The 27030-nt window shown below is 42.6% G+C and overlaps 2 protein-coding genes across 7 annotated transcripts in view; both read left to right on the forward strand.

The window, feature by feature from the left end:
- Window positions 1-420: 420 nt before the first annotated feature.
- On the forward strand, window positions 421-5482 carry pygo2 (pygopus homolog 2 (Drosophila)). 2 transcript variants are annotated; one of them, XM_023261078.3, is made up of 4 exons: window positions 421-627; window positions 1369-1432; window positions 2036-2088; window positions 2210-5482. In XM_023261078.3, the coding sequence occupies exons 2-4, from the start codon at window positions 1381-1383 to the stop codon at window positions 3872-3874; spliced, it is 1770 nt and encodes a 589-aa protein (XP_023116846.1). In that variant the 5' UTR covers window positions 421-627; window positions 1369-1380; the 3' UTR covers window positions 3875-5482. The 2 variants fall into 2 exon arrangements, with proteins under 2 accessions (XP_023116846.1, XP_023116847.1); XM_023261079.3 differs by lacking the exon at window positions 1369-1432.
- The window catches only part of cgnb (cingulin b), a 30096-nt gene continuing 8275 nt past the window's right edge, over window positions 5210-27030 (forward strand). For 2 of the 5 annotated variants that reach the window (XM_023261081.3, XM_035943914.2), the window contains exons 1-15: window positions 5210-5348; window positions 7959-8241; window positions 13814-14958; window positions 15055-15149; window positions 15260-15329; window positions 18990-19087; window positions 20232-20364; window positions 20448-20660; window positions 23269-23396; window positions 24335-24361; window positions 24899-25013; window positions 25290-25502; window positions 25684-25776; window positions 26296-26544; window positions 26623-26793. In XM_023261081.3, coding sequence (XP_023116849.2) covers window positions 13843-14958; window positions 15055-15149; window positions 15260-15329; window positions 18990-19087; window positions 20232-20364; window positions 20448-20660; window positions 23269-23396; window positions 24335-24361; window positions 24899-25013; window positions 25290-25502; window positions 25684-25776; window positions 26296-26544; window positions 26623-26793 — 2721 coding nt within the window. In that variant the 5' untranslated portion in view covers window positions 5210-5348; window positions 7959-8241; window positions 13814-13842. The remainder of the gene's footprint in view (window positions 5349-7958; window positions 8242-13813; window positions 14959-15054; window positions 15150-15259; window positions 15330-18989; window positions 19088-20231; window positions 20365-20447; window positions 20661-23268; window positions 23397-24334; window positions 24362-24898; window positions 25014-25289; window positions 25503-25683; window positions 25777-26295; window positions 26545-26622; window positions 26794-27030) is intronic. The other 3 variants (XM_035943913.2, XM_023261082.3, XM_055017766.1) reach the window with 3 other exon arrangements.

Raw genomic sequence — 27030 nt, forward strand, 5'->3', positions numbered from 1 at the left:
ATTGATACAAAACTTTTTCTTTTTTTCTTTTTTGCTGTTGTTGTTGCTGATAGCAACTTAGATTGCAGTTGACAGTCCTATTCCAAATGTGATGTTGGATATTAATTATTCAACATTAATCATAATGTGTTTAATTGGCTGTCTAATTGATGTCCACCACTTCTTTAATTGTGCAGGGCATCGTTGGGAAATGGTCCGTTCTGAGCCGCTCCACATTTACTAGTCAAAGGTGTGACACTAATTCTAGAAAGTTAATAAAATATGATTGCTGGTAGCGATGCAGGTAGATATTCAAAATGTAGCGTCACTGTTTGAAAATTCATGTAGTACAAGCACGATTTCAGCACGATTTCAAACAAACGCTTTTAATAGTTTTTACGGATACCTTTCGACACCCCCATTTCGGAGATGAGATGTAGCCTTCCATGGTGCGCGATACTCCTGCTTATCCCTCTTTGTCCGGTGGCGACAGAAGGCCATGATAATTATGGCAAAATTTGCGTTTTTGAATGAATTATAGTTGAATGGTGGATCAACAAGCATACACCGTGTGAGGACCGGTTTGCTGGCAATGACACACCAGAGAGTTTCAATTTAAAGGACAGCCGAGCAAGCAACGGAGAAAGGGTACAGTTTGCTTCCAAGACAGTCTGCAAGATGGCTAGTGGCAATGCTAACGTTAGCTAGCAAGCTAATGTTAGCATAGTAAACAACAGTTTTCAAAACGTAATCGATTGCTTTATGTCATTACTGCTGTGATAAGTGGAATTAGGTGCATATTTGTCACCTCTGACTGTAGAAGGGTAAATCACAGTGTCGGATTAATGTTCCGGTGTTGCGGCTCCTGGGTGAAATATCAACGCTGCTAGCTAGCCACATTGAGTAACGTGGCTAGCTGGTTAGCCAAGGTAGTAACTAGCTTGCGTTTGCTAGCTGGTCGAGTTCTTAGCCACACATCTGTAAGTGATCACTTTAGAGAGGGAGGGGGTGCTCTCTAACTTGCTTGTACTGGCAGTCAAGCCAGGTAGCAAGCGACCAGTTTCACTCAGCTAGCAGAAACTGGCTTGCAACAGGACGAACTTGTGCAAATTAACCTGCTCGGTTCTACCTCACGTTTATTTGGTGACCAAATCCCGGCGTGACAGACACCGTGGCCAAAGATTTGCAGCTGGAAAGGAGTTTGCAGACCTGGGCCGGCGTTGTAATCTAATTTAGCTGTTAGTTAATGCTGTAATGGTAACAATTTTAGCGTTTCTGACATGACCTGAAGGCAGATTTCCACCTATTCGGCATTTAGCCTTCAAGACGTCGTCATTTTTAACTTTTTTTTTCTTGCATATGAACGGTGATATGCCACTTCACCGACAGTCATATTAGCTAATGGCTGCCGAATCGGGGAGACTACTGGCGGGACAAGGAAAACGAAGCAAAGGTAGGAATTAATTTCACCCATCTCCCAATCAGATCGGAATCATCCATTACTGCGCTGCAATGGGCTGCACTGGTGCTGTTAGCAAATCCCTTCTCGCCTCCCCATATGTAAACTTCACGACTGTCTCCGGTGGTGGCTGTTTCTCACAGAGTGGATCTGTGAACGGGGTTCATGTCTATCTTGCTATCAATGTACCTTCAATTCCGTTTCCTCGTTCTCATGTCTTCGTCTTCTCCTGTCTCCCTCATTGACCTTACCTCTTCTGCCTCTGTTTGCGGCCTCTCTCCCTCTTGCCTGGGTCATTTGGTCTGCCTGGGTCATTTGCGATTCAAGGCTTCATAACCTTGGTGATGATAACGCCTGGATGTTCAGCATCTTGTCCTCATGCCAGTCTATGTCCCATCATTGAATCCATCTCAACTGTTGGACTTGAGAAAGAGGCCCTAGGTCTAAAGCTGCTCCACTCTGTCACTAAGGGGTATTGGCCAATCCAAATGTGATGCTGCACCTGATTGGTGGTGGACCAATAGCATGAAACACTGAGGCTGTGTTTGTGGTGACTTATATTATGTTTCCCTTTTCCTCCATATTTTATTGTTTCAGCTTCACAGATGAAGAGCCCGGAGAAGAAGAAGGCGAGGAAATCCACAACTCAGGTAAAGACATTTTGGCTACTTTTATACATAAGACTAACATTTTCAAAATAAACAAGTTAATCTCGTTGAAAGTTTTACAAAAGCACTAAGAAACTCCCTACTGTCTTCTGTTTTGTTTTAGGCGGCGGGGTTCTCTCACCTCACTGAGTTTGCACCCCCTCCCACCCCCATGGTGGACCATCTGGTCGCCTCCAACCCGTTTGACGATGACTTTGGGCCTCCATCCAGACCAAGTGGGGCAGGTGGACCAGGTGGGGCTCCGTTTATTCCCAGCCCAGGTGCCGGTGGAGGAGGTGGATATGGAGGGGGAGGCAGAATGGGTGGAGGCATGAACTTCATGGGAGGACCAGGAGGACCAGGTGGCGGCCAGCCTGGACGGAGGCCACCATTTGGACCCCCATCCAACGCTGGACCCCACCACCAGCTAGGCTTTGGAGGAATGCCTGGCTTTGGAGGTGGGGGTGGGGGTGGCGGTAGTGGGGGAGGTGGAGGAGGTGGTGGATTCCCTCCTGGTGGCCCTTCCCAGTTCAACATGCCACCAAGCTTCAGTCCACCCATGCATCCCGGGCCAGGATTCAATCCCATGTTGTCTCCAGGGGGTATGGGAGGTCCTGGTGGAGGGGGACCACCCCACCCTCGGTTTGGCATGCCTCCACAGCAGCAGCATGGACAGGGTGGGCACCCATTCAACAGTCCTCCATTACCTGGTGGTGGAGGCCCGAGAGGGCCCTTGCCTCCGATGGGAGGAGGCATGGGTCCGGGGATGAACATGATGGGTGGCGGCCCCGGTGGCAACATGGTGGGAGCGCTGCCAGGCATGCCTCCTCAAGGACAGTTTCCTCCCTCACAGGATGGCCCCTACCCCGGCCCCAGTCCACCAGGACCAGGCAACGAGGATGGAAAGAACTTTGGAGGAGGGGGGGCACCACCCGGGCCTCAGCAGCAGCAACAACAGCAGCAGCAACAGCAGCAGCAGCTTAATCTAAATCCCAATGGCCCTCCACCTAATAACACCACCCCCGGCCCCCCTCCTAACTCCGGCCCCCCACAGCCTGGTGGAGGCTTCCCCGGCCACCCAGACGTCCAGCAACCCAACGCCAACACACCTGGTCAGCCTCCGTCGGCACCACCGCAGCCTAACCCCAACGCTTCTCCGACGGGTCCTCTGAATGGATCAGGCCAGCCCCAGCATCCACCACCCAGCCAGCTACAGCCCCCCAGCAACACGAACACCCCCAACTCTAACAACTCTACCCAGCAGCAGCAGCAACAATCCACTCCGCCTAACTCTGCACCGGGCTCCACCCCTTACAACCAACAGAACAACACTCCTGGTGCCGGTGGTCCCATGCCAAATGCTGCCACCAATTCAGGTCAGAACAACATGACCAACAACAACGGTGGCAACACCCCCGGCAGCAACCCCAACCCACCCTCTAACTCCACCTCAACTCCCAACACTCAGTCTCCGCTGCCTCCTGGCCCTGCTGCATCCTCAACCGGTCCCGGGTCCGGCCCCGGAAAACTCGGTGGCCCTGGGATGGTCTTCCCTTGTGGCCTCTGTATGGCGGAGGTGCACGACGACCAAGACGCCATCCTTTGCGAGGCGTCCTGCCAACGCTGGTTCCACCGGGACTGCACGGGCCTGACAGAACCGGCGTACGGGCTGCTGACTCGAGAGAGCGCTGCTGTTTGGGCTTGTGACTTCTGCATCAAGACCAAGGACATCCAGGCTGTGTTTGTGCGCCAGGGATTAGGCCAGCTGGTGGCAGCTAACGAGAGTTGAGGAGGGTGTGAGGAAGAGCAGCGTTGAGGTGTGGCGCGTACAGACAAACAGACTCTGATCGAACTGAGTGGCCTGTGTGTCATGTCAGCTACTTGCCCAACTTTGTCTTGACTAGCCCTTTACTTGTTCACTACACAAAGAAACACGCTCATTGACTTTCATGCTTATCTATAGCACTTTGAGTGACTCTAGGCAAATGATCCCCCCCCGCCCCACCCTCTCTCTCCCAATAGGAGTCAAACAACGATGAATGTTAAACTTACACAGTCCTTCAGATATCTAGCCTGCCAACCAGCAAAGCACTGACACCAACACACTACCTCACACAGTTTGACTGACTGGCACGGAAGCTCGCGCACTGACTGACTGTGATGGACTCGCTACTCTCATGTGTCACGGGTGTGTGGTGGTATTTCACACACTCACAAATTCACATTTAGATCAAAGAAAAAATTCAATCGGGGAAAAAAAAATTCAGAGTACCTTAACGAGTGTCATTCATTGATTTCCAGCTTCATGTGCTACCACAAGGCTTCAGTCTAGCACTGCCCTGTCATGTTGTTCCTGCAAGCAAGTGAGAGGAAAATGAAAAACAATATCACCTTTCGTTTTGCAATATAGAAATCTCAGTATCAAATGTATTGTGAAGCATAAATGCCAGCTGGACTAAGATCAGCTGTTAAGTTCTTTTTACAATCCCTGCACCTCCACACATGCATAGACACACACACACACTTTGACTCTTGTATGATTTTTGTACCCAGTGCTGATTAATCCAAAGGAGAGAGATTTCATCCACACCTCACAAAGAGGATCTTGCCAACGAAACAGTTGTAAATATCAAGACAAAACCTTTTGTCTGTAACTTCCATCTGTCGTGAACATGCCGCAGAGTCAACCAATGAACAAAAACGATGATTTGAACCTGTGTGTCTTGGTTGTATACAGTATGACGTTTTTGGTTTTTATACAGTACATTTGAGTCCACCATTTCTTTTTATCTCTGCAGAATTGTGAAATCAGTGCTTTTGGATGGTGTTGGCATAGCAAGTAGTGACATCATGTCATATCAGATGTGCATAGTACTTTTTAAAAAAGAGAAGAAAAAACATTACAAAAAAACCGGGGAGGGGGGTGCATGTGAACCAATGCAGTAACTGTCTGATCTGTTGATGTTTATATTCTGGTTTCTGCACCACAAGAGACCTTGAAGTAGACCAAATAACTAAAGAGCGAAAAAATGCCCATTTTTTTTTCACATTTCTGTTGCGATATGAGGTGTTTATAACTATTCTTCCTTCTTCTCTTTCCTTATTTTTCTTTACTCAATGTCCAAGTTGCCTTTCTTTTCTTGCTCTCAGCTGTTCCTTTTGATTTTGTACTGGTATTCGTGCTGTGCTCTTGCTCTGCTCTGGTGCCTCCTGGTGGAACCCGGAGGAACCTGTGATTCCCACATCGGGTGGGGAAGGGAAAGGTACTGAACTCTGAAGTAAAGACAGATTTTTTTTTTTGTACTCGTCCATGTCTGTTTTTATTCCCATTTTTTAAAAAGATTTGTTTGCTAATCGTTGTATTAAAATGAGGGTTGGGAAAACCCATTGAAACAGATGCAATTTCTTTGTTGTAATGCTCAAAATTTCAGGTGAATATACCTTTTTTATTAACTTTATTTACTGCAAAATTTTTGCTATGTGATGGTTTTCTTCTTAGCTGATAGTGAAATGAATTTAAAGAAAAGAAGACAATTTGCAGGTTATTTTGTGAAGCTTTCATCAGTGGAATAACATCAGTTCTTAGTACTATTGGTAAAATAATGATCATATGGGTCTGTATTCTTAATTCTAACCAAAGTCTAGGGAAAATAATACACACACATTGTCTCTAATTATTGCTAAGTTTCTTCAAAATCTTTTGCCCCTAATTAGTGCCGGTCTTTCCTGGAAACTTCCAAAACAATATCAGGTGATTATTTGCACGTTTTAAGTATTCTGTGGGAGTCTTCAAAGAGTAAACGTTCTCACAAAACCTGATTTGCATTGCATTTGTTGTGCACGTGTCTAAGTAAATGTGTGCACTTATTCACATGAAGGATTCCTTCATTAATCCTAACAATGTTCCACACAGTGAAAGGTCTGTTGGGAGTGTAGTTAGGATGATTAATCACAGGCTGCTTGATGGAGAGCAAAATAGAAAAGCTGAGTGAGTTGCTGTCAAGTGTCCTTCAAGTAAAAGTTGAGCGTCAACAAGGTTTAAGATTCTGTTTTCATAGTTAGAATTTTAATTGAATTGTTACACTACAGTGCAAATAGAGGCAGTAAATGATCACGTTAATGGACTTTTTCTTATTTATATTTAATGAGGGGTGGAAAATATGGAGCAGTGAGAGTCCCAAATTACAAAACTAAATCTATAAAAGAATAAGCAAATAGAAGTGGAAATATAAAGATGAATAAATTAAATGAAAAATAAATAATGTTGCTATATAAAGCAGTATAAATCAAAAATGAATCCATAAAAGGCTAATAGAACTATAAAGACATACATTTTTTAAAAAATTAAAATAAGAAATGTGCTTATAAATAAAAAATGTGGCAATATAAAGAAATATTACTCAAAAATGAGTCCATAAAATACAAGGCTAATGAAAGTTTAAAAAATTTCATCTGTTTATTTCCACTTCTGTTTTATTATACTTTTGTAGAGTTATTTTAGTAATTTAGCATGCTCACTACTCACTAGCAAAGTGGGTTTATTTAAGTACAGTTAAGAGTTACTTGTACTTTAAATTGTGGCAAATATTGTACTTTGTACTCTCCAATGTTTATTTGATAACCTTAATTACTTTGCAGCTTTAGTTCAATAATACAAAATATAGTCAAGAATTAAACTAATATCAGAAAGTTCTATTGATCCCAAGCTACCCAGCAGATAAACTATGCAAAACTGTATATAGTAGTTAAATCCTTGAAGTGATGAAGACATCAGTAAATATAATCAATAATAGGCCTGTGTTTTATTCTAAAATATGCCGTCCTGCAAGTACTTTTGGTGCTTTAAATATATTTTGATGCCAGTGCTTTTGCACTTTTATGTAGTAGTTATTTCAGTATTAGCAGGATATTTGTACTTTTACTGAAGTATTGGATCTGTTTCCACCACTTGATTAGTTTTACCTCAGAAGTATAGGTGATCAAACTGAGCAGATAAACCACAGAATATATGAAAAATAGACAGAAAAATATCCACAGTACAATGGATAAAAACACAGACCATCACAGTAAAATATAGACAGAAATACTCTAGGGCTGCACAGTGGTGTGGTGGTTAGCACTTTTCAGCTTACAGCAAGAACATCCCCTAATAACCATAATAAGGACAGTTCAGATAAGGACATATTTGGTCAAACAAGACTACAAATATTGCAAAAAAAAAAAAAAAATCCCCCAAATTTCTGGAAATTTGCAAAACGGTCAGGAAGAAAATTCCAATAATTCATTCAAAGTTTACCTTGAAAGTTTTATTTTCAAAAAAAAAAAAAATCCCCCAAATTTGGCAGGAAAATTCTTGCAAGTATTTCCCAAAAATGATTAAAAATCTTCCAAAAAAAATCTTAAAAATATCTAAAATGATTACATATATATCAGTAAAACTTTCTTTAAGAACATTCACAAAAAAATCAACCAAAATCTAGCGATATTCACTGGATTTCAGTTGATTTTTATGTGAATGTTCTTAAGAAACATTTTGAACATTTCTTTTTTTCCACCAAAAAATTTTCAGAGATTTCTCAAAAATGTTGAAAATGTGGACATCAGAAGTTTCACTGTGAATATATATATATATTTTCCCCCATATTTAAACCTTTTAAAACGGGTCAATTTTGACCTGCAGGACAACATGAGGGTTAACTGTCCTCCTTGTTTTTTTGTTTCCTTGGTGACACCATGTCTTTCACTTTAGAGTCCAGTTTTCTCCGCAGATAAGCTTTCTCATTGGGGTCCATGTATTCATGATAAAATAAAGGGTGTCAGAAATATTTTAAAACATTTTCAAACTGAGAACTGATTCCTCATTACCATTACAGAAATGGGTCACACTCTCTGCCGTGCTGTATTGACCCCTGTGGAGAAGAAACTGAGCCCGCAGCAGGCACCGCCTCCCGGGGATCCTCCCACCAATGGAGTCGGTGCTGAGGCGGGACGACGACTCTCCGTCGTGCAGGCAACAGGTTGCTCCGGCGGCGGGGGGGAGAATTTACGGATGTCCTCCCTTCATTGAGTAACATCTTCTCATCCCATCAGCGCTGAACGGAGCTCCTGCTGCTGCTGCTGGACGGACACATGCTGGACCTCTGATCACCTCTGCAGGTACAGTAACTAAACGCCGTAGTGGGAGCCTTTTTTACGCACTGTTCCCTGTGTGTTTATGGGATTTTGGATGTAGAAGTGGGTGAAAGTCGCGCTGGAAAAGCCTGATCGGGCGTTTTAAGGCGACACCACATTTGGATACGTGGAGATGGACACCTGTGGCTTTGTGATCGGACCGAACCGCCGTCTACTTTAGCTTTACCTAAACACATAGAAGTGGAAGAAGCCATTTTTTGGCTGATTTTAAAGGCTCCTGGATGCAGATCTCGGTGTGTTTGTGTGTGTGTGTGTGTGTGCGCGTGTGTATAATTGGATCTGACTGCGCTGCGTAAAGAGGATATGAGAGGTTATTATAGCAGCTTCAAATAGGATGGGAGGCAGGTGAGCCGCTGCTTGTTTGTCTTGTTGCTCCGGATCGTGGTCCCAGATGGCTTCCCGGTAAACAAACCGGTGGTTTCGACACGCACCGATACTGACTGACCGGATAGGTGGGTGTGACGCAATTAATCCCGACCGGAGCAGACAGGTGCGTAAAGGGAGACCTTCATGGCTTCTCCGGTCCAAAGCGGCGAGCTTTTTACGCATTGGCACCAGTTTTTAAGTGCATTTCTTTAAATTCTTAGTAAATAATCTCAGGTCTACCAATGAGACACAACAGGCTTTGTGTTGCCCACATATAAAGTCAGATAAGCCTCTTGTCATCCCCTCCTATCCTTGTCAGCATTCTATTCTAGTGTATTATTCCAGCTCTTGGTGTTCAGGTTGTGTCCCCTCATTTAGATTTAGAATAAACTGCTCCACTCAAGGCAGTCCTGGGCTGATATTTATGCTTGAGGCCACACTTGAAGCTCACTTTGAGCTGTTTGGGTAAACATGTGCCTTTTTTAATGAGGGACATGTTGTTGCTATTTTAGACAAGACCAACCTACCCCTGCTTCAACCACATAGCCCATAATACTGACAACTGGGTTAGTTTGGTTTGGAAGGTGTGGTTTTTATGGTCCAGAAAATTTACAGCTCCAGGTATTAAAAAGTGCTCAGTTATTCACTGTGATTCATTTGCACTTGTGGTGGTTTTACTGACATTCTCTTCTGTTTTTTTTTGTTTGTTTGTTTTTTTTGTTTGTTTGTTTGTTTTGTTTTGTTTTACAAGCAAATTGTATTTAAAACCTCAGACAAGTAGATGATTAAACTTAAACATTGTTTAGGGTTGTGCCTAGTGATTGTTTCCATTATTTATTAATGCATTAATGCTCTGTTTATCAAGTAAGAAGTCAGTAAATAGTGAAAAATGCACAATCTTGCAAACATTTTGTACAGCCAACTGTACCAAATCCAGTGATATCAAATTAACACCACAAATAGAGAAAGCAACACATTTCCCACCAGAGAAGGTGATTTAGAGTTACTTAGAGTATTTAGAGTTTTTACTGTTTCCAGTTACTTCACTGTTTATTGATTTATCATCTAGCGACATGTTTAACTTGTGATTGATGCTGCAGGAATTATTTTTCATTGTTGATTAATCTGTCAGTTGTTTTCTTAAGTAACTGATTAGTTGTTTGACATGTAAAATGTCAGAAAGTGGTAAAAAATGCCCACCAGAAACCCCAAAATACTCAATTTACTGTCATAGAGGAGGAAAGAAAGCAGAAAATATTCAAATTTAAGAAGCTGGAGTCAAAGAAGTTTGTCTTTTTTGTGTGTGTTGTTATTGAACTGATTATCCAAATAGTAAATTAGCAATTAATGTAAAATTTGACAACTAACTCGCTAATCAGTGTAGCTCTACTTGTGAGATTCTTATTATATATAGACATGGGATATAAGATTTCAACCACATCACTGGATTTCTCAGTATCAAAGCAGGTCTTGTTCAGATACCTCCGGGCGAGAGAAACTGTGAGGGAAAGTTTAAGATCAGACGTTGCAGTAAGAAGCAGAGGAGAGTGCAGGAGCAGAGGAGAAGGAAGAAGTGGCTGCTGGGTAAGAAGAGCTGGACTAGCGATGGCTGATGGGCCAGTTTGGTGACATTCCTGTTTCTATTGACACAGCCATTCCTCGTGACAAGCGACAGAGAAGGAGGAGGTGAACCAGTTGTCATTAAACAGAGCTCAGCTACCGGTCGCTGTACAACAACTGAGCCTTTGTTAGAAATCTGTATTTACCCAAGGAACACATTTTCACCTGGGAGCTTCTAGTGTGAGCAGCAGCTTCACAGCACTGACACAGACATCTGCTAACACAACTCAACCTTCACACATTGTTTTGATGTGGAACATGTTCTCCAAACCTGGTTACTTGCATGGTGTTATGTTAGGACGGGAGAATTAATTTTTTTCGTTCTGTATTTCTGGTCTCCGGTTTTGCCGTCTTTTTAATTAGTCTCTTCACTTTTTATTTACTGCCTATGTGGACAGTTTTCTGCGTGTGCAGGCTTTACAGTTGATGCTGCCCTAGTTCTCGGTTTCCTCTTAATCTGTCCTTATTATACAAATGCAAACCACGCGCAATGCTGAAAGGAAACGTCTGGAATCCTAAGAATGTTTTTAGGAAACACAAAGTCTGACTTTGATCCACTAATCTAACCTCAGTGCTGGTGGAGGTGGTGCACGTTACTCTTTAACCAGTAGTCAGTTACATTTTAATTCTAGTGAGAGTCACTCTGTGGGAATTTACAGTTGAAACAGTGTCAAGTTGAAGGACGATGGCGAGCTCTGTGAAGTAAAAATCAACATTAGGAGAGCTGAAATACCAAAAACTAATGTATGCAAAGGAAGAAACACTTGCTTTTATATGATAATGTGGCCGAAGCATGATTAGTGTTTTCTCGCCACTTGCAGAGAAACTAAAAGGAGCGATGCTTATTAGATCAGCTACTACCAGATGGGGAATGCACAGCAGGTGTATTTGTGTGTGCACCCTCGTATATATGTGTGTATGTGCATGCTTGAGGTAGAGTGTGTGTGTAAGTCTGCAAGGCAAAGTAAACAGTCTCCGCCTGAGTGGCTCGACTCTGAAGTTTGGTGGCTGGGAAGACTGGCAGCAGCAGAGAGGCAGCGAGGGGAGGCCCATTCCTGACATAGCCCCTAGTGTTTAATGCTCCACAGAGCCTGGACAAAGGGTGGAGTATCCAGCAAGCTCATTTTCAGAGCATAGAAGAAGGACATGCTTATGTTAAACTACTAATAAGGCAGCAACTAGTGATCATTTTTTTTAATTACTGACCAATATTTTATGTTGTTTGGTATATAAAAAGTCAGAAAATGGGGAAAAACAATGCTGATGAGTGTTTCCCAAAGCCCAAGATGACATCCTCATCAGTCATAATTTTTACTTCATTATGATAAATGCGTAAATAAATCAATACTGAAATGCTACCGTGACAAAACCTTAACATCAGGGAAAGTAATGGAATAACAGAGGAGACAACATGGAATCTGACATGCGTTTTTCTTCACAGTAGAAAGACTTTTGTCATGCACCACTGACATGTGAAAACCAGAACATGATTTCTTTTTCTTTTCACTCCCTTATCCTGTCTCTGACTGAATTATTTTCTGGCTAGTTATTTTCTCGGACCACTTCAAGGTTCTTACCCAACAAAACAAGTGTGTCAATGTGCTCCTCAGTCATCCTAGTTTGTCCAGGACTGCAGATGAAGCCTGATGTTCCTAATAGGTCCCAAAAATAATCAGTTTACCATCAGATAGGAGTAAAGAAACCAGAATGTAGTCAAATTTAAGAAGCTGGAATCTGAGGATTTTGACTTTTTATGTATCAAAATGGTTGGTGATTAATTTAATAGTTAGTTAGTTTGTTAGTTTAATAGTGCCTGTAATTTGAAAATGAATCTCCTTTACAATTGATTAATCATCTCTCTCACATATACAGATCTACCACAACATTAAAATCACGTGTCTAGTGTTGTGCAGGTTCCCTTCATGCTGCCAGAACAGTTCTGACCCATCAGGTCATGAACACAACACTTCTGGCAGTGTCTTGTAGTGTCTGGTTCAAGGATGTTAGCCAGGAAATCTTTTGGGTCCTGTGGATTGGAAGGTGGAGCCATTAATGGATGCTGAGATCAGGCGAATCTGGAGGCGTGGTCAACACCGTGGGCTCTTGGTCATGTTCCTCAAGCTGTTCTTGAAGAGTTTTTGTGATGTGGTGGGATGCATTATCCTGCTGGAAAGGGTGTCTTTATTATGTAGCATTGTTGTGGTCAGAGGTAAAGGTTTCCCAGCACAACTTTCTATTGTAACGGGTTCATCAAAGAGGTGGTTTTATTTGTCATATATAATATATTGACTATTTTTGAAGTTTGAACAAATTTGATCCAATAAAACACTCAAAAAGTCAATTTGGATGTTGTTACGTTCTGAAGGAGTAACCAAGAAAACAAGAAAAAAATGTGCATCAAATGATAATGCATCTAATGTCAAATGTTCCTCAGCAATTTAAAAGCTGCAAGACTCACAAAAAACAAACTTTATGAAAGGAAGCCAGCAGCAGAGGGTTAAGGTTAGAGATACCCTCACCTGTCGTACCAGTATGGTTCAAGTTCTAAAAATGCTGCTTCCTACATTTTCCATTAAGCAACACATCCTTTTGTTTGACCCTCCCTACCTGGTAAACACTCTCGCCTTTTAAAAACCCCATTTTGTAGCTCAGCATGTCTTTTTATACATTATTAATCTGCAAGTCCAAACTGAGGTAACCCCGGTGACATCATCATGACTATTTTCTCTGATTTTAGAAAGTTCCTCCAGCAACCCAGCAGACATTACGTAAGTCTTATTGAAGGCTGAGTGTTACCTCTCATGACTTCATGTGTAAAACTCGTGGAAAACCCTTTTATCACAGTATTATAGGTTATGTTTCTAGACAAACTGTGTGAGCACCAAGGGTTTAGTTGCCAGCGTGGCTACCAGTAGTGCAAATATTAGAACTACCTCTGACACCTGTCTTTCCAGCGTTAATGTCAAAAGTATATTTAGATGCCGCTTTGCCCTCTATCCAACTCTTTGAATACATAAAAATACCCAATGGCCATTGTTGTGTCTTGTCTTTTCTTCAACAATGGCTGGATTAGTGCATGTCTGTGTTAAGAAGACGCAACAAATTCATCTTTTATGGTGTAAGGAGTCTCATATTCAACCACTCCCGCTGTGTTTTTCCTTCCTTCCGTCCACGCCCTCTGGAAGAAAGTAGGCCTCAACCTGTACAAAGAGGCTCTCAGTGCCCCAGTGGCATATTTGGGATGACATGAATACAATACACTGTGGCTGGGAAGAAACTGAACCTGGTGAGCAGCATGAGAAGATGACAGCTTCATCAAGATATGTCAGCAGTCTGATATTTTAGCCAAGTCACAGTGACTCCACCTGAGGAAAAAATAGGAGGTTTAAACACTAAACAAGGTTATAAAGCAAAGAGAGCTGAATCTTCTTCACGTCTAGTGGAATAGATCAAAACATGGTCCTTGCAGCTGGACTTCAACATACTGAATGCTTTTGTAACTCACCTTGCTGAATCACCTGATTTGCATTTCTGCTCTTTCCCTCCACAGGCTGCTTGCACACAAACCAGGAAGTGAACATGAGCAGTCTCTCCGCCGACAGAAAGCCACCCGTGGATTATGGCGTCCAGATCCGCTTCATCAAAGACCTCCACGACACCGGCGGCAGCTACCCCGATAAATCCAAAGGGAGCAACAGTACGACGGCTCCTTCCAACAAATATGGTGTCGCTGTGAGGGTTCAGGGAATCTCTGGACAACCTTATGTGGTTCTAAAAGATGGAGAGAAAGGCGACTCGTATGGTGTTCAACTAAATACCCCCCCCACCAGCTCGGGGCCACCTTCACCGTACAACACCACCCCCAAAATTAACAAAGAACCAGCGGAGTTTGTAAACCCCTATGGCCCCGTTGTGAACACATCACGCTCCCCTGTTTCTCCAGCTGAGGATGAGGATGGGGAAATTTTCGGGAGCCCTCTTAAAAGACCTCCAGGTGACGGTCAGGCAGGAACACAGGGTGAGGAGGAAGGTGGAGCAAAACCGGCAGAGAGACCCAAAGCTGAACCCAAAGCAGCAGTCGGCACAACAGAGAAAAATCGGACTAGTGAGGAGGAGTATAACGAAGCAGGGCTGAAACCAGTCAAATTAAACACAGCAGCAGCACCCAAAGGGGTTAAACAAACTGCCTCTCATTTCTCTGGCTCTATGGGGAGGTACAACGGGAAGAAACCGAGCACTGATTCCCCTTCACAGCCATTCCCAAATCCTCGAGTGTCGACTGCCGAGGAGCCTGCGCCAGCAATCGACACCAACTCCCTGGCTCCCATTAACAAGCTCATCAGTAAGTTTAACAGTGCAGCACCAGGCAGCGTGCCACAGACCAGAGGCCGCCCCGGAGCAAGGCAGCGGCTCAAGTTTGATGAGCGCAGGAGGTCCAGAAGCCTTGATGCTCGAAAAGAAGTTCAGCCAGAAACCTCCATTCCCCCTGCCATTTCTCCCACTCTGAATCCCTACGCTGCTCCCTTGTCTGCCTCCTCCGCTTTATTGATATCATCTGCTCCGGCAAGCAGTAACCTGGGAAAGAGCCCTGCATCTGTTGCCAAGGTGACGGCACTTGAGGCCCCCAAAGCGAGCTACAAGTCACCAGAGAAGTTTGTTGCCAAGGACACTTATCCAGCTGTGGCAAAAAAGCCTGTAAGTACCAACAGCGGGGGAGCCGATGAGCTATTTGCAGGTATGCAGTTGTTTCTTTGTTTTGTGTCTGTTTTCTTACCTTATTACTCTTTGAAGGAGATCCTGCCGAGGAGTCGAAGCACAGACATCACGAGAGTCTCAAGTCAAGAAGCTCATTTCAACCAATCTGTTCATAACAACCTCAAAGACGAGTAAGTGAAAGCGAAAAAGCGTGACATATACAGAAATAGTTAAGAGTCACAGTTATATGGAGGCAGGTTGTTTCCGTGATCTAATCTTCTGTCCAACGTTTCCTTATCAGCACCAGTGAGAGGGAAGGACCCATCAAGAGGAAAGTCAACCTTGTCTATGAGACAAGCAGCAGTTTAAAGGTATGGCAACGTTTTCTCACAGAAAATATGAAGTATCTCTACATCTGTAAATACATACTGAGTTCTTCCTATGGATTAGTAAAAACTAGCATCACTACTTTCTAATTTATGTGTAACAGAACCAGAGAATAGTAATCATGTGAGCACAAAAGTTAGTTCTCGACCTTGGGAACGGTATGTATAAAGGTCAAACATCAGCTTACTAACTTTTTTGTCACTTTCAACCATATCTCACTGCGTTTCTTTCAGGTTTCCCGCATACAGTTGTAGTTAATCTTAAGTAATGCTGACACAAATTTGCAGCGAGGTCATATGTTCATATGCAGATTAGATTTGCTGCAAACTTGGAGAAAACATAGCCGTCCGATTCGTTAGCTATATCCACTTATCTTTATCCCTACTAACTCTGTGTAATAACACTATATGCTCACATTTGCACCTACAGTCTATTTAGATTCAGCGTTTAACCTACCATGCATGTCTTTGGACTGTGCAAGGAAGCTGAAACTAACAGCAAATTAAAAACCAAGGTTCAAACCACTATGTTACCTTTAAGAACCAAGAAAATCATTTGAGACAATAAAAACTATTTAAAAAAAATATGAATTTGCAGCAAACTTGCAGCCAACAGTAAACACTCCAGCAAACCTGCCATAAGAGTTCCACAGTTAGTCAAAAGTCCACCACAAGTTTGCAAATCTCTGGCAGATGTAACCTGCCATGTTTGCCCCTGATGCAAACGTTACCAGTAGATTACTAGAAGTTGAACACTACTGAAAAACATCGGGTTTTTTTTGCTGTATTTGTACTTGATCTATTCAGCTGCTGTGGTGTGGAGGTTCAACATGTTGGTCAGTATTTGTCTATGGGAGTCATTTTCTCATTAGAGCAGTAATGAAGCTAACAGATGGTTGGCAGTCCATCCTTTGAGGAAATGCAGCTTCTGTTTCATTCATTTTGTCACTAAGGATCCTCTTTTAGCAGGCCAAAAAACATGAAACCTAAGATACATGCTGCATTTTCCTCGATTATTGCCACGTTTGCTCCTTTGTCCTTCTGCGACACCTCATTGAAAGAGATTGTGCCGCAGTTATAAGAACGCTTGCGCTCCTTCATTTTAAATTTGCATCCTTTTGCATAAATCTACATACAGAAGTTATTCCTCTGTGTCCTTACCTTCTCATATTACACGCTCTTGATTATGTATGATGATCCCTTGTTATGTACTTCTGTCTGTGTTTGTGACCACGGGTGCCTGTGAATTATTTGCCCGTCTTGTCTCTTGGCAACGCTGCACCTGCAGAGGAAGGCTCAGTGTGTTTGAGGGCGCCGTCATTGAGAGGCATCAATAATTGAGTTGGAGTGGAACCCTGCACCAGCTGGGGGTTGGCTTGCTGGATGGGACAGATCCTTCTCCGACAGGTCCTGTTGTACAAAACCTCCTTTGTTATGACTACGCTGTCCATTTTACCGGCTTATTTCTTCCCCAGCAGTCATCTTAGGCTCTTTAGAAGCGTTATTACTTAAAAAAAATCAACATCATCAAGCCACAAGGATGAAAAAATGTACCCTGCTTTTTGCCTGAGGCTATTTCTTCTCCAGCTCTGCCTCTAAAGCAAAATATTACTTTTGTCTGTGTTAAAGCAAAGCAGAAGTTCAGAGCAGAGTCGGATGAGTGTGTTGTACACCCAAGGACTCCTTTAGGGTTTATTTGTGATTCAGCCACGGTCCAGATTAATATACCGACAAATGCTTTGCCTTTTACTTCAGAGTCGCATTCCTTCAGCACCACTAATGTGTGTGGCTCTCCCTAAGTGCTTGTGGTGTGTTTTGACTGGTTCACTGCAGTGTTACCAGTTAATGTGTGTGAAAGGAAGAGTGATGGAGTCAATGCAATGACAGCCTTTTGTGGCCCTGTTTAATGGAGGATCAGATACTGGTGTGTCTAACATAGCTGGTATATTGTATACTTCTTTGTGTAGAGAGTCAATAGTGATGACTGTTTGTTGTTCAGAGCAATAAAGGACGTTTATATATTATGATCTGTTCAACCAAAGACTGATGGTCATATTTCATTTAAAATTCCTCTCCAGTCATTGATTTAACCCCTAAAACACCTCTCCATGTATCAAAGTTACATATTAAGAAGATTCTTCAATGATAATTTTCTCTTCATGCCTTAAACCTTTGAACCAACGGCAGTTTCTGGGTTTCACTGCAATATAACGTCCAGAACCTCTATGGAAACAGCACGACCATTGCTAGAAGTAAAGGGAATTCAAGAGATGTCTTCCGTGCAGTGGGAGAGTTAAAATCCCATTAATTATATAAAAACAAGATAAATGACAGGTGAACCTTTACCCCAAGTCAGCTAGGATGGACTCCAGCCCCCCGTGAGCCTAATGAGGATTAAATGGTGTATAGATGATGGATGGATGTACTTTGCTCCAACACCTCTTCTCACTCTCTTTACTTAAATATGTTACATGATGATGGAAATAGGCAACCTGGACTCCAAACAAGTTGTTTCAGGCAGGTAAAGAGTTTTCTGTGGGAAACAATAACTCCACTTGCCATGAACTTTGGGCTCTGTAAGTTTGCAGATCTTTTGCATCCAATAAAAAGCAACAATATAACACACTGGGTGTCAGGGAAAAACTCAACAACGATCATATGGACACTTATTTTGAGGAAGTGAAATTCAAAAATCAGAATGCCAAACAGTGAAAAAAAACATTTCAGGATTCTTTTTTTTTTGTTCTTGTAGCAGCTCTACATTCTCGGGGCCTGAGGAGGGTAAATTATCCAGTAATTCATGCAAAAAATACATCAAAGGTTAGCAGAAAATCTTTTCTGCTTTACCACTGCTGGATAACCTCTGGACAAGAGCTTATAAGAAATATAAGACCAGCTTTCCATTTCTAATTCAGGAAATATTGCTGATGTATTTAGTATGGACAGAGAGTCTCTTTTATTGTTAATACACATCAGCTGATGCAATTCATACAAAGTGTTCAAATGAGTCCGTGCTTTATTCCCAGTTTTGTTATCTTCTGTTAATTATCTCTCTGTGAGGACAGAGAGAAACTGAAAATGTCCCAGAACGGGATTATCTACAAACTGTCCTGCGGGGGACGAGAAGAAAGTGAAACAAATCTGCACAAAATATATCTTCACAATCCATCAGTGATAAGTAAGAGAAATGTGAGGTCCCTGGAGGAGCAGAACCATCCGTGATCCTGGCTTTGTCTCGCTCTTCTGCGTCTGTGTGTGCGTCCCTGTAATGAGTATGTAGGAGGATGAGAGGTTTCATGGGCAGGCTGCTGCTTGTAGCTCCTTTTCAATGAGACGTGGATGTGGGCGACGAGCTTCTCCGGCTCTGCTCCCCTACAGCCTGTCAGAGAAGAGATGTTTGTGTGGGTCTTTTCTGACGATGTCTGAGTGCACTGGCAAGGGCTTGTTTTCCCAACCATTTTTTGACTGTCAGAAACTAGGCCAAGAAATCCAAGCCAGGCTTCTCTCTGTTTTTTTTTTCTTCTTTTACAGTTTAAGATAATACAGAGTGCATAATGCATTTGCAAGGTCGACTGGCAATATTTCCAGTTTTGGTCCCTTTTTTGTCTGTGCCTCATCCTTTGTGTTTGTTTGTATTTCGTACAGAAAGGAGGATCTGAGGGAAGCCTCAAAAAGTTGAGCCTCGAGGAGCTTCAGGAGCAACTCAGACGCTGCATGAAAGACCTGCAGCAGGCGCATGATGAGTAAGGAGGCCTGTGTGTGGTTTTGGATTTACAGTGTGTGCACTAAACAGCCAGCAGTGAGCTTATGGTCGGGTCATTCGATACCTCACACCTGACCATCTTCAATTTGACTGATCTTTGTTAAAGCAGTGAATATTAATTAGACCACTGAGTAGACCATGTGTAAAATCAGGGCTCATAGGTCACGCTAGTTTTTGAGTTAAAAATTCTTAAAGAAGGTGGGGTCATGTTGATTTTTGCACCAAGCTGTGGATCAGTGTTTCAGGTGGCATAACTTGAGAAACAATAGCTTGGGTCCTGAAATTTTGTAGGCTCATGGATATGTACTAGAGCTGTCAAAATGAGCGCGTTAATGCGGATTAATCCATCATCATGATTAATCTGATTAAAAATTACAACACAGTTGACATACAGAAAGATTCTTCTAAAATATTATATTATGAAATTATTATGAAATTGAAAGTTATTCATAAAGATATTGTAGTAAACCTGTTGACATGCCATAAATCCACACTTGACTCACACACTACTTTATAATAAATAAGTCAGAAATCCTTGGAGTCTGGCCAGTCTTTTCTTCAGGAGGAAATGACATCATATGGAGCAGGTCATGTGATCTGGAATTAACACACTTCCTTGAGAGGTGTTTTTGTAATGGGGAGCTTAGTTGAAAGGGATTTCTGGGACACAGATACAATTTGTTATTGTCCATGTAAAATTAGATATATCGGACAAAAGAAATATCTGTCATGTATATGTCCACTTAATAAAAAGAACACAATCAGAATTATTTCTGAATCAGCTCATTTTATTATTGTTCAGCTAATTAGAAGGTGGTTGTTATTAAATTGTTATTTCGTTGACATTTTAGTGATATCCAGTCATTTTATATTAAGTGATTGTTTCCATAATAGATAATTATGGAATTTGTAAAGACATGATAATAATGAACATAAAGAACTTTTTTTTTTTTTTTTTTTTTTTTTTTTACTTTTAATAAAAAAATGTATGCAGCAAGATATATCCCATGGACTTCAAAAGTCCTTCAGTTATATATTGACCCAGTTATTGCTCATTTTGTCTGATTGCTTGGTTGGTTTGTGTTTGTGCTGCTGCATTATCGATAATGTGTGCTTGTGTGCAGACTGGCTGAGGAGCGAATGGCCAGAGAAGGTGCAGAGTCTCGTCTGCGGCTGCAGGAAGATCAGCTGGCTGGACTTCAGGAAGAGTTGAGGAGGGTTTCGGAAAACTCTCCTCACTCAGACTCACTGCAGGCTGTACGAATGCTGCATGGATACACAAACAAACACAGCGTCATGTTTCCATCTGCACCTACTTAAATGTACCTTTCTCCCTGCAGGATGTGATGACTCTGCAGGCTCAGCTGGCCGAGGCCGCCCTGTTGCGTCAGCGCCAAGAGGACACGTTACACCAGCGGGAACGGGAGCTGACGGCCCTGAAGGGGGCGCTGAAGGAGGAGGTGGAGTGTCACGACCGAGAGATGGAGGCTCTGAGGGAGCAGTACAGCCAGGACATGGAGAACCTGAGGAGAACCATGGAGCAGGTCACACAGGTGGATGTCACGTATCTCCTCAAGTTTACTGAGCAAAAAGAATCCATAAAAAGAAAAGATTTCTTTCCAGCTGTCAGTATTTGAGAGTTGAGGGTTTTATCATTAGCAAAAGTAATTAGAAACACTGAAAACAGAGATAAAAGGAATAAAAACTGTGCAGCTGAGACCATTAGGGACATTTCCAACTGTCTCATCACTAACGCTACACAACAGGAATAATAATTTTGTGAAAGAAAATTTGCCACTAATACACCAGAACAACACTCAAGTAGTTCTGTAGTTTCTGCATGATTATCAGCTTCCAAATTCAGTCCTTTTCTGTCACCAGTGACACAATTTCAGTTTCTGTCCAGTTTTCCCTGAAGCACAATAGTGTGTTCCAGTGTTTTTCTGACTAGACAAGCTCTAAAAAAGAGATTTTATCAGGCTCCATAAATCTAAAACTGTTTGTGTAGCGGCTCTTATGTCTTTGAGCCAACATGAATGAGTCAATACAACACACTAGGAAGCACCACTTTAAAAGTATGGTTCAGCTCCAGCTCCAATTTATGTGTTTTCTTGACAGAGTCCATTTCAGCATTTCTTTGTTTTAATGCAGAGTTCTTCCAAAGTCGTAAAAACTGGTGCTTAGGTCTGTAAACTTTGACTGCAGTTCAAAAAATCTGACCTTGGTCAACTACTTTATCTTTATTTATAAATGAACAATATCAGTATGAGTGTCTGGCATGTCTTAATCTGCAGTTGTGATTAAAAATCGGAAATTGCACCTTTTTTCTTTTGAGATTTCATATTTAGGATCTGAGCACCAACGGGGCAAGGAACCTATTGAAACCCATGGGTTTTTTCTTCTGCTTTCGCCTTCGGACGAAAGAAGTGCATTTTTGCGGCCCTAAAATACTTGAAAAGCATAAAAATTTGAACACATACATCATGACCGGCAAAAAAAAGTGATATTTTAAGAGAAACACACACATGTATGGCAAAATATAATGAAAATTCAACCTCCGAACCACGTTTCACCTACAGCTACAAAATTTGGTAAACATCTGTAACACATCGGGATGCACAAAAAAGCCTCTTGCACATATATCCAAAACCCAACAGGAAGTCGGCCCTTTTAAATTATGTGTCATATTTTGGACGATTTTGGATCAATTTTTGGACATTTTCAAAAACTATGAACTCAAACAAGGTAACCCCGACAGAGCTCAAATTTGACATAGTTGTATACCAGGCATGGGTGATCAAAATTTAGCAAAATACTCCACAAAAGTCTGAGGACGTGGAAATGGCGGCCACCAAGAATTTCGATGTTTTGCCATGAAGCAGGAAATACTGTGTAACTGGCCTGTACATGCTCCAATCTGCCTCAGACTTTACACGTGTGATCAGACTCCAGCCCTAATGACATCCATAGGCCAATATACATTCACAGTCATAGCGCCACCTGATGGACAGTTTCAATAGTTGTCCATTAACAAGGCCATAGGTCAAAATTACACCTGGTGGACATGCTTGGATTCACTGACCAGCAGGGATACGAAGACCCAATCGACGCTGCTTGCAGCTTTAATTATATTTAAATCTCCTGCATGATATTGCATCAGTGTCACATTAAGAGCCAACCGATGACAAGATGATTGATCAGCAAGGATTTATATCCCCACTGACTTCAGAAAAAACTGCAACGCAGCAATCTCAATGAATATTCTCCAATCACTGGGAGGATTTTTTGCTGTTGTTTCATCGTCGTGTTCGAATTCACTCTTCAAATAGAAATATTCAGAACTTTATTTTTTCCTTTCAGACCCTCTCTTTGTTCAGGTGTAGAAGGACAACAGTCAGGTTTGCGTCCTGCATCAGTGATTAAGGAGACGTTAGCTCATGCTTTGATGCTGCATCTGCCTATTAAACATGCAGGCTTTGTCTTGTCATTCTGTTTTATGTGTCAGTATTCAGTCAGTGTTCCAACTATGAGTCAGGGTTTTGCAAAGTCAGGCTAAGCCCAGTGAGCAGAGTTCGAAAAGAGAATATCGCTACTTGTGATCACAATGTGAAACTTTTTTTCTGTGGAATTCTTATTGTAAAGTTTCTGCTTCTACCGGTGGACTATTTTTGGACGTGGTGGAGAGAAAATTTGTCGAATATATGTATATACAGGAATAGATCATCAGGCAGATTTTGGAAACGGTAACAGCAGTGTCAGGGAAAAAAAAGTGTAACATGCAGCCCGAGAGCAGGAATAAGCAGACAGGCTGCCAGTTGCTTTTGATGAGGTGCTTTATTTGGCAAGGGGAAGATTAAAGTAGTCAGATTACAGTTCTCGACAGCTGCATGTTACTTCTTATGTGGAGGTGTTTTTTAGAGGTGGAATGCTAATGAAGGCATGCATTGAAAGAGCTCTTGTTTTTTATTTCCTCGGGCTTGAACTTTTGCCCAAAAAAGAAACTGAACTTAAGAGAAGATGCGATGGATTTGGCTCCTTTTTGACTCGCTGAGCTTTCACATGTCACGATAATGAGGAGGCTAATTGAATATGAGGAATAAACACATTTTGAACGCAGAATCCCATAACTGTGAAATTAATTTCTCATTTGTGTGTGATCAGTCCCAGGAGCAGATCGAGGAGGAGAGGCAGCGGGTGAACGCCTCCATGTTGACGCTGGAGGAAGAGCTGGAGAGCTGCAGAGATCAGGGGGAGCAGTGGAAGACGGAGCTGGAGGCCACCACAGAGGAGTCAGTATCTCGAAATCCTGTCTTCTCTCGTCTCTGAAATGAATGGCAGGTCAACAAATATCAATACAGCCGCATTTCTTTGAGCAAATAAGGCACCATTTACTGCTGCGACTTGTGGCTTTTGTCAGTTGTAAGCTTGGAAAACACATACTGTATCTATTTTCAGTATCTTTAAAGGAGTTCAAAGGCTGAAAATGTCCCTAAATCAGTATTTATTCTAAAGATAGACATCAGCTAGGAACTTAAATCAACCAGAAACAACTTGCTTAATATTGTTTAGGTGCCCCTTCTACTGCCAAAACAGCTCTGACTCAGGGTCCAAATTCCCAAAATTTCAATCCAATCAAACATTTGTGGGATCTTTTGACCCCTTAGCGGTGCCTGTTTTATTCTATAGATTGTTGTAAGGGGCTGAAGACTTTTCCTGCTTCACCCTGGACAGGTCAACAGTCCATCACGAGGCTAGAACAGAGTCAGACAGCCAAACATGCTCATACTCACACCTACAGCCAGTTTAGAATCACCATGAACCGGTCAGACACGTCTTTGAACTGCGGGAGGAAGCCCAAGCAGGTAAGACACATGGAGGCCTCACCTTGCAACTTCCAGGACCTTCAGAAAACTGCTAACTCTCGATGCCTGGACACCTTCAGACGTCTGTGGAGTTCATGATTCGATGAGTCAGAGCTGCTAGAGGGAGCCTGCAAATATTAGACGGCTGGTTTTAATGTTGTGGCTGTTCGATATCTCTCGTCCTTGGTCAAGCATCAAACACACTCTGTCTTATTTGATATTTTCACTCTCAGGAGAATCAGTTCAAAGAGTCTGAAACCGCTCACTGAAAACTTTAGAATACACAGTAAGATGTGTCTCTCATTAGATTTCTCCTGAGTTATTTTTAATGCATGTGCTCTTTCACTTGACTTTTCATTGGGCAGGAACGGGAAGCACTCCAGCCGTCGAACGTGAGAGAGAAAAATTAGTCTGACTGTGTTTGATTGGAGTAGATTTAGCCTGATGGTTTCAATCAGAGTTTGAAATTTGTTCCCCTAAAATTCACCTGTAAAGCTGCTGCCCGGATGGATTTTGTATCTAATAATGTCTGTTTTGATTGTTAGAACACTGAAGCCTCACTAACTTAATCCAATTGTGTCAACCTTTTAAAAATAGCTTTCTTCGTTTTTTCCCCCTTTTATGACCAATCATTATTATTTTTTAAATCATCCATCCTTCCTGATGAAATTTGACTTTCTTTTATATTGATCTCAGTTTAAACCAAACAAAATCCTTCTAGATGTGTTGATGCTGTCATGATTTAGAGCAGCGGCTTCAGTCCCTTGTGCTTTGTTTGTCGCTGCTGTGTTTGGTGTAGCATCTCCTGGCTTTATGTTTGTGCTGTTTGTGTACAAGTGTGTGTTTCTTATGGCCTTACGGTGTGTTTGCATGTATACAAAGCGACTTCTACTGCCGTTTCTTCCCTAAAATCTACTCTTTCTCCGCAGGCTGCAAAAATCTCGCTTGGAGAAGAAGGAATTTGAGGGCACGCTGAAGGATCTTCAGGATTCTCTGCTTGCCATGAAGAAACAAATGCCTGACGATAGCCGTTCTTCAGCCGAGGTAATTCACATGTCAGTCACGAGGCAGAGCGCAGATTATGCTCACTGTGTGGGTGAAATGCAGCGGCTCATCTCCTTTGTTTTAACAGTATGTTTTAGCTTTTAAATCTGTCAGAGCAGCGAGATGTTTTGTGGGTCGTTTTTCTTTCTTTTACATTCATTTTTTCCTTGCAAACTCTTAACACCGACACGCCTCCGTCCTCATATTAACACGCTGCCATGCATGCTGGCGCATTCCTCTCGCTCGCATTATTCACCTCTGATTGCTTATCCCAAGGAGCTTCGGCGTTGCCATGACGATCTGAAGCGGACTCGCGCCGATCTGGACAAACAAAAGGGCGAGCTGGACGAGAAAAACGAGGCACTTCAGGCCCTGAGGAGAGCGAGCGGAGAGAAGGAGGCCGAGCTAAAGTCCGAGATCATCAGGCTGAAAGAGCAGTCGCAGAAAGACAGGGCCGAGCTGGAAAAGACGGTCGAGAAGGCGAAGGAGGTGAAGCGTCATCTGGATTTGTGCAGAAAAGAACTGGCTTTGATGAGATAAACAGTTTTAAAACATGAAAGGAACACGTCTTGCTTGATTCGATGTACAAAGCACATAAGACCGGTATTCAAAAATTGCAAAAAAAGTGCAGCAGAATGAGTAAAGTCATCTTTTCCGCTCCACTTTACAGTCAGCTGGATCTACAGGAAAGTCAGTGGTGGACGGAACCAACCAGGAGCTCCAGGAGACAAACGCTCGCCTCAGAGAAAGGCTGGCCCGAATGGTACTGCACCAAAAAATACACAAAAAAAAGACTCAGCAGCTGTACACACACATTCACGCAAAATTCTGTAAACACACATACTGTACAAGAACAAAAGAAACATCCTCCCACACAGATGCTATTTTCAACCATGAGATGTTTAGTAAATAGCATCCAAAGGAAAAAAAAACTCCAAACGTGTAAGCTCAGAAAATAATCCCTGCAAGATAAATTTAAATAAGACATTCATTGTGCTGCTTGTGGACGATAACAGAAGCATGTGACGGTGGTTCAAAGTGCCATAATCTTGTTCTTGTTTCATGTGAGGACACAGAAATTGGTGCAAAACTAAAACATAGCCGTTTATTAAGGACCAGATGGACTGGAGTTAACATGCAGCAGTTCTGATCATGAAGCTTCACGTGCAGGACTCCTACAAATGCATGCTGTGAAAGAATGGACAAATACAAGTGGATTTGCACGTGAAGAACACACATAAACTGCTTTGAACCCATGTTAATTGTTTGATGTTCTCTCCAGACCAGGCTTCACTCCCGGAGCTCAGAGGTGGATGAGGCGGTGGAAGCTCTGGAGGACGAGAACCGCTCCCTGAAGACTCAGCTGGAGGAGGCCAAGAGAGGAGCCACCCGGCTGGGCAAGGAGAGGGACGAGCTGACCCGGCGGCTGGAGGAGAGAGACCTGGAGAGGGAGGCGCTGAGGAGGGGCAAGAGCGACCTGGAGGAACAGAAGAGGCTGCTGGACCGAGCCCTGGAGAAGATTAGCAAAGAGGTGAGGGAGCGTTGAACGGAGGTTTGATGAGTTTATTGCTTCAGTGGATGTTGTCCTTACTTCTGTTTTTGCTCTCAGATGGAGATGATGATGGGAGATTCTCGTCAGTCGGTGTCCACCCTGCAAACACAGCTGGATGACTACAGGGAGCGTTCGAGGAAGGACCTGCTGGAGGCGCAACGCAACAGCAAGGACAGACTGGCTGAGCTGCAGAGAGCTCAGAGCAACCTGAAGGCCCAGCAGGAGGAGGTGAGGGGAAACAGGCTGAGACATAAAACGGTCCTGATGATAACCATGACCATCGAACTCCCAAATAGGATTTCAGATTTGTAATAAACCTCTGTTAAATGCTGCATCAATGAAACACAACAGAAATATCTCAACAACTCTTAAAGTGATTACTGCAAAAGTTCCTATAGGTGTTCACGGTTTTTTGAGAATGACTTGTAATGATTCTGATGATTGCCTCCACTGCTAAAAACTCAA

The sequence above is a fragment of the Amphiprion ocellaris genome, chromosome 15 (genome assembly GCF_022539595.1).
Source record: "Amphiprion ocellaris isolate individual 3 ecotype Okinawa chromosome 15, ASM2253959v1, whole genome shotgun sequence".
NCBI classification, from domain to species: Eukaryota; Metazoa; Chordata; class Actinopteri; family Pomacentridae; genus Amphiprion; species Amphiprion ocellaris.